Source organism: Arachis duranensis, chromosome 2, assembly GCF_000817695.3.
Source record: "Arachis duranensis cultivar V14167 chromosome 2, aradu.V14167.gnm2.J7QH, whole genome shotgun sequence".
Taxonomy (NCBI): Eukaryota; Viridiplantae; Streptophyta; class Magnoliopsida; order Fabales; family Fabaceae; genus Arachis; species Arachis duranensis.
The window spans coordinates 75,300,356-75,308,085 of record NC_029773.3 but is presented as its reverse complement, the minus strand read 5'-3'; the positions used below and the strand labels follow the sequence as shown (position 1 = coordinate 75,308,085).

Sequence of the window (7,730 nt, the reverse complement as noted above, 5' to 3'; positions counted from 1 at the left end):
ATTACTTAATTTTATATTTATTTTTTTATTAATTATTTTTAAAATTTGAAACTTAATTATATTTAAAATATTAATAAAAATATATTTTTTAAAATTTTAATTATTTTATAAATTTTATTTAAATACGAACTGAATCAACCAGATTCAATCAGTAATCTATTTATTAAATTAATAAACTAATAAATCAATAATCTAACTACCTCCAGTCCTCCACCACCTTTTTTATTCTGACATCTGTGGACAAAACTTCCTGAGGATTCCCGCAACAAGAAAAGCACAGATTCTGTTTCTGCTCACTCGTAGTTTTCTGTTTTCGACTCCTTTTTCTACTTATCATCTTTTAAAAAAGCTTCCGTACCAGAATTTTCACTCTACTAGGGTTTAATAACCTGTTCGCATTCCGAGAAAAAAAATTTGAAAGAAAAATGACGAACGAAATCCGATTCTTCCAGCTCAACACCGGAGCCAAGATCCCCTCCGTCGGCCTGGGAACATGGCAATCCAATCCTGGCCTCGTCGGTGAAGCTGTTGCCGCTGCCATCAAGGTTTCCACTTAATCCATTTCATCCTCACACTTATGCTTTCTAATTTCGATTTTTGTCAAATTTGATTTTGGTAAGGCTTGTTCTACTTGTTTGATGTTTGTTACTACTATTATCACTCTACATGCCGTCTTTTTTTCTCTCAGAAGTTCATTTCCTTAACTATGTATTATCATTGAATTGAATTACATGGTTGGTTAAGTTGAGTTTTTAAATTTTATTTTCTGTTTTGCTATTTTGTCAATCACTTAGTTTCAGTTTCCATACAGTGATAATGTATAAGGAACACAGCTGTATGGTTTTGAATTGCGCTGCGGTTTTCATCACTTATCATGGCTGTGGTGTGTGTTGCGATTACTGGCATTGTTGTCATGGCAAACGTGGTTGTTGCTGGTTATCATCATGATATGTTTATTGACATAGGAGCTATATTGTTGTGGTGGACTGGAATTAAAAATCACATAATTGCACAATTTCTTGAATCTCATGTTCTTGTTCTATATGATGATGATTCATATTTAATTGGTTTGATGTATGTTACAGATTGGTTATCGCCACATTGATTGTGCTCAAATATATGGCAATGAGAAGGAGGTAATTGACATAAATTAGGATTCTTTTATTCTCTTTTTGTATTGGTGTTGTGTTCTGCTACATTGATTCTATAGCATTAACTAACTATTTGGAGCAAATGATTGAGATCATGGTTGGTTGGGTACAAAAGAAATTATTTCACTTTGATTGCAGATTGGTGTTGTGTTGAAGAAGCTTTTGGATGAGGGTGTAGTGAAACGTGAGGATTTGTGGATTACCTCTAAACTATGGTTTGTTTTTAGATTCTAGAATTTAGATTATTAGTTTGCTTTCCATGTTTAAGCCTTTAAGTTAAAGTAATTCTGATAGCATTATGATAGCATGTATCTTTGTTAATCTTCGTTGAATAGAACCCACGTATTTGAGATGTGTCCTGCAGGAATACCGATCATGCTCCAGAAGATGTGCCACTAGCACTGGACAGGACTTTGAAAGATTTGCAGCTTGATTATGTGGATTTGTACCTTGTATGTAATATCACCAAATCTCCATTATTCTCTAACTATTTGATGCTAAAAATTTAAATATATGCAATTAATTATTTTATTACTTTTGAACTTGATTATTTTGTCTATATATAATTTGTTTTGAATTTTAGAGGGAAGTATTGTATCTGGATTTACATGATGCAGCCTTTCAATATGAAGTCATTAAGCTAAATATACCATCCGTTTTAACTTTTCATTTGTAGGAAAAACGCTTCCACTTATAGCTTGGTTTACAGATGGTATATAGCTTTGCTAAATGCCATATGCATAAATTTTTCTATTCTAAAATGTTCTTATGCAACAATTGGAAATCAGTTGTTAACCATGTGTCTTCATTTGAGGAAGTCCAAATTAGTACTTCATGCATGTGCTACATTGCTCTGACTTCTATGTGTTTTTAATGCGTGTATAATATTGTATCGAATAATTTCAGAATTTGGCATGGTACTGTTAATAGACAGTTTATATACGCATACTCTGTTGTAATCTGCAACTGACAATTCCGCCCTTTCAGATTCACTGGCCTGCTCCAATGAAGAAAGGATCAGTGGGCTTTAAGCCTGAAAATCTTGTGCCGCCTGACATACCTAGCACTTGGAGAGCAATGGAAGCACTATATGACTCTGGCAAGGCTCGAGCTATAGGTGTAAGCAATTTCTCCTCCAAGAAGCTTGGGGACTTGCTGGAGGTTGCTCGGGTTCCTCCTGCTGTCAACCAGGTGGAGTGTCATCCTTCTTGGCAGCAGGACAAACTCCGGGCTTTCTGCAAATCCAAAGGTGTCCACCTCTCTGTAAGTCAGCAAATGTTGGATGATCTCTCGTGTTTGCACCATGTTGGCTATTTTCATCAATCATCCTGTTGTTTTCAGGCTTTCTTTTATTTTTTGGTAGAGAGTGTTGCTACTTGGTAGAAAATTTGATAGAATCTAGCTCTGAGGTGGTTCGTGAATGTTTGAAGTAGGTTTGTAGTAATCAACTTGGGTTCCAAATGTCCAATGGGCAAATGCGGAAGATGATCTAAGAAAATTGAGTAAAACTATTAAAGTAGGTTCGTGAAAGTTCATTTTTTGTTTGATTTTTTTCTTACATGAATTGTGTGACCTTTTAATTGCATTTCTGTAGGGCTATTCACCTTTGGGCTCCCCCGGAACAACCTGGCTGAAAAGTGATGTTCTTAAGCATCCAGTTCTAAATATGATTGCAGAGAAACTAGGCAAGACTCCTGCGCAGGTAGCTCTGAGGTGGGGACTGCAAATGGGCCATAGTGTGCTGCCCAAGAGTACACATGAAGCAAGAATAAGGGAAAACTTTGATGTTTTTGGCTGGTCTATACCGGAAGACCTATTTGCTAAATTTTCTGAGATTGAACAAGTGAGTATTCAGCTTTCATAGTATCTCAAAACCTAAATATGTTTAGCAGTTATGTTTATATTGCAGGTACCTCTTGAAGCATTAAATCTAAAATGTTTTGTCGGAATTTTGTTTTATAAATTAAGTATATAGCGCTTTTACTAATTGATTTTGGATTCTGTTTTGTCACAAAAATCCCAGCTTGTTTTCTTCCTATGCTTTGAGGCTGAGGAGTTGAGATTCATGTAGATTAGAAGCTTTGTAAGCATGGTGCTTGTCAAATAAATAATTTTTTTTTTTGACATCTCTTAATCTAATTCTGAGATAGTTGGCTTTTCACTTGTTATTATGGCCTATATAATTGGTTGTTTATTGTTCCCGTTCTTAGTTCATGCATCAAGCTTGAAAAGTTTTTTTCATGAGGAAACATATTAGATATGAAATTACGTATTTATTTCACTAAATAAGTTAAGCTTTTGGGATAATTAGCTCTTGACATTAAGTATGGCTGTATGGCTGTCAGACTGTATGATATTATCCTGTGGATTGCGGAAGGTGTTCTTTACTTCCATGGTAGCAAACAGTTTTTTCTGAAGTGTTCTTCGTTGTTGCAGGCACGATTAGTGAGGGGTACCACTTTCATTCATGAAACTTACGGTGTCTACAGATCTCTTGAGCAGTTTTGGGATGGTGAAATCTGAGCTCAGTGGACAACATTATGGACGCATGGTGTAAGAGAAGGCTTTGAAAGTGTGAAACTGCACACACAAAAGTCATTCTCATTGTTCTTATATCTCAGCAGAAAACTACATTTGCTGAACTGTTGACATGGTTCTTATTAAATTTCATGAATTGAGATCACACCATTGTGCACATTTTTTCGTTATCATTGCTATTGTTATTGTGGCTTAGACCACGATGTGTACTTACAGATTTAGTTATTTGAACTGGTCTTTTAAGTATTTGAGTGAAAGATAAATAGGTTATAGTCTTTTTTAACCGTAAACATTTTGACATCTCAAAATGAAAAATACATTTAAGTCTTTCACTTTTAATACTGCACGAATTATACCTCTGTGGAGTTGGGGTTAAAAAACGGTAATGGAGAATGCTGATATAGAGAGAAGAGTGATGATGTGTAGTGAGGGTTGGCAAAAAAAATAAAGGGACAAATATGTCCCCTCTGCCAGATCCCGAGGCAAAAAAGAGCTGCTGAGTTGATGCAAAAGCTAGAGAGACAACTTATTGACGGGTTATGCAAAGAGGGTCTTGTAAATAAGGCGGGAAAATTTTCTCTGAGATGGTTGCACGTGGAATTTCTCCTGATGTCATCACTTACAACTCTCTAATTCACAATTTATGCTGTGCGGATCAGTTAGAAAAAGCTAGGAGTGTTTGCGGTGCGGTTTGAATCGGTTTTGAGTAAAAAATTCGTCCGATCCGAATACTATATTTACTTGTGGTGCGGTTTAGATTGGATGATTTTTTTTAAAAAATCCAATCTGATCCGATTCAATTTCGAGCGGTTTGGATTGGATTGGAATTGCGGTTTTGTAAATTAAAAAAATTAAATATATATAACAAGTGTCAATATCAAATTTTAAATAACTAACAATGACATAACAAGTTTTAACAATATCTTAAAAAATCAACGATAACATAACAAAAGAAATAAAATTATAGGTTAGTTAAAATAAATAAATAAATCACATTTTGAACATAAAACATCTATTAAATAATAATAGGGTAAAGTATTAAATTGGTCCCCTATGTTTGTGCGTAATTCTATTTTGATCCTTAAGGTTTAAAGTGTTCTATTTAAATTCAAAAAAGTTTCATTCAGCATCAATTTAGTCCCACAGTGAGGTCAAAGTTAAATAATTAACGGAATGTCCTACATAACAACAGTATAAAAACAAAATCGATAATATGGAGAACAAGTACAACCTCCAGAGACACAAAATCAACCGTTGATGCATCAATATATTTATTTATCATTCTCTTTAATTCTATAAAAAATATTTTATTTATATTATAAAAAAATAATAAAATAATTCAACATCTCCTTAACATCCGCGTTGACATTAGTGGATCAGAGTCTTGATGAAATGTAATTTTTTACATCCTTCTCTAAGAAGCCAAGGTTCGACGACCCACCAACCTCATTAGCCAATACTAGAAATGTCTTGTTGGATCGAATGCCAGCCTCATCATTATCCTCAATCACACACTTCGCATGCATGATCAATTCCCTATACTCGTAGTAGTGCGACTTTTTGGTTGAACATAGGTGCGAGTGCCTCAAATCAACCTTCAACAAGACCCAATCTTTCTTCTCACTGTTATACTTTGCATATATCTTTGTTCTGCACCAACAACTGCAACCGTGTTCTTCCATGTTGGTGCTTTGACACGAGACTCGCAGAAACCCTCCCGATTACGATGAATAGCTTGGTTAATCGGTTTCTTTGTCGTCCTGTCAAATATTGTGGTCCGTATCTTACTTACAAAACTGACTTTATTTGCGTAGCTCGCATAAAATTCCTGCGCCAGTTTCAAAATGCTCAGACCACATCTCAACTCTTGATATTTTATCTTCGCCAAGGTAACTGTGATCCGGTAACTGCATATCAATTCAAAATAAATATCAGTCGATGAATACGAGGATTAATGGTCAATTCAAACATACGGTTCACGAAAAACCAACAATAAACTAAAGTCTAAACTTCATCACGAAGATCCGTCTCATCACTTCTAAACTCAATAACGTCCGTAACTTCTATGGCCTACCATCGAACATACACGCACAAATCCAAACAAACAACCTAATTAAATATCATACCATGAAATACATATCAACTAAAAACACTTCCAATCATCAACCAAAAGAAGTCAAACCAAATACAAAATAAGAGACCTTTAGCTGTGTTAAAGACTCCAATAATAAACAATCATCCTAAAAATTTTGCCTTTTATAACTCTACATGTTCGAATAAAATCAAACATATTTTTCAAATTGAAAAATGAATACCGGGTGTTAGGTCTAAAAAAAAAATTAACACATCCTCACCATAACAAGTAAGTCTAATTGTGCAATGTATTCTCACCATTAAAAAATTTAAAAATTAAAACTCTAATTAGTTTTAAACAACGTAAAAGCTATATCACATGATATCTAAAGTCTTTATACATGTATTTATATTTTAAATTTACTACCATAACAGCTTTGGATGCATCGAGAATTAATATATTGAATTTACATAAACGGTTAAAATAAAAGAGAATACTCTATTTGTACTAAGAATAACTATCTCGTTTATGTCTGTGAGTATGTGTATATAATGAAACAACAATGAATAAGAAAACCAATATGTTTAATTTCCACTGAAGAGCCTCATTGGCTCATTTCAAATTAAAAGATTTTCTACTTAAAAAAGAATACCTACCGAATATTTGTCTGGCATACAACAAATAGTTAATGTTATTATAATTAATACTAAAAATGAATAAATAATTCTGAATTTTAAATTAGATAAATGTATTAAAAAGAAAGAGACACCTATACTCGATTATTATTGAGGGATCTAATACACAGTTTCACATCATATATATCCAAATTCTTCATCTATGATGATATTACTATTAAGAAAATATGACTTGAAACCTGGAATAAATATATAATAATAGGTGTCAATTTTTTCGATTTCCTGCAATTGTTTCACATGTATTTAATATTTTATTAGATGCAGAAATTCTTCTTCATCATGAGTTTAATTTGTGATTTACTTAATTGAGTGTAAGTGGATTGTTGAAGAAAACCAATATTTTTTTTAGTGGAGAATCTCATTCAGCAAGCAGCAAACATTTGATGATGAACACTAAGAATAATCATCTTATTTTTATGAAATTAAACATCCATTATCAATGCATCAACCTTCAATTGCTTACCTTGTTAGATTGTTCACCCTCCACCTCGATTGAAAAGGTTGTCAAAGGAATGCGTCGAATCGTCATCGGTAAACGAAGATGGGACATGAGAAACCAGTTCAACCAAATTAAACTCCATTTACATGGATGTGAGGGGTGATGTACGTTAGAAAAGACAGCCACGAATGTCGGCTGTATTTGGACGGATCTGTCGCAGATGAAGAGGATGCGACGGTAGACGCGGTGGGTTGCGGAGGGCCTGCACCGTCGGCGCATTGGTGGGCTGCACGAAGGACAACTTGTACGCGAACGGGGGACTGCTCGGACGTTGGCATAGAGGTAGACGGCGTCGGCTGCGGCTGGGCGGCGGTGGCTAGTGTTTTAATCGGCGACGGCCCGGCAAGAGTGGGAGACAATCGACGGCTGGGCAGAACGCAGTTCCCACATGCAGAACGCGCGACTAAAAGAGTAGAAGTGATGAATTGTGTAACTGTTAATTATTTAATTAAATATTTGATTTTAATTTTTTTTAATTTTATTATTCACATTATTCACTAAATTTATTGTCTTCTTATATTTTTTTTATTTTTATTTTAAACTTTTTTCTTTTATGTAAGGGCGTAACTGTAAGACTCTTTGCATTGTCTGCAGAGATCTAACCTACTTCAATTTGATTGAAGCTGAATAAAACTGCAGAGAGAATGTACTAGAAACCAGTAAAATCGGCCCATGAACTAATTTAAACTCAGACTTTTTAACTGTTTGATAAGCTAAGTTTATGATCTTATAAGTCGAGATTAAACCTAAAATTAAGAATAATAAGTTTGAAT

General features: G+C 34.3%; 1 protein-coding gene across 1 annotated transcript; it reads left to right on the top strand.

Annotated features, from left to right (window-relative positions):
* The first annotated feature begins 218 nt into the window (after positions 1 to 218).
* LOC107475050 (NADPH-dependent aldo-keto reductase, chloroplastic) lies at positions 219 to 3,745 on the top strand. Its single transcript, XM_016094702.3, has 7 exons — positions 219 to 545; positions 1,086 to 1,136; positions 1,290 to 1,366; positions 1,516 to 1,603; positions 2,139 to 2,414; positions 2,746 to 2,994; positions 3,588 to 3,745. Exons 1-7 carry the CDS (start codon positions 426 to 428, stop codon positions 3,672 to 3,674), a joined length of 948 nt encoding a protein of 315 aa, XP_015950188.1. The 5' UTR covers positions 219 to 425; the 3' UTR covers positions 3,675 to 3,745.
* Positions 3,746 to 7,730: the final 3,985 nt, after the last annotated feature.

What these genes read in the sequence shown, in the direction of transcription:
- LOC107475050 (XM_016094702.3), top strand. Translation starts at nt 426, where the DNA reads ATGACGAACGAAATCCGATTCTTCCAGCTCAACACCGGAGCCAAGATC. An exon ending in TATATGGCAATGAGAAGGAG is followed by an intron (nt 1,137 to 1,289) that starts GTAATTGACATA and finishes CTTTGATTGCAG; the next exon opens with ATTGGTGTTGTGTTGAAGAA. An exon ending in TGGATTACCTCTAAACTATG is followed by an intron (nt 1,367 to 1,515) that starts GTTTGTTTTTAG and finishes TGTGTCCTGCAG; the next exon opens with GAATACCGATCATGCTCCAG.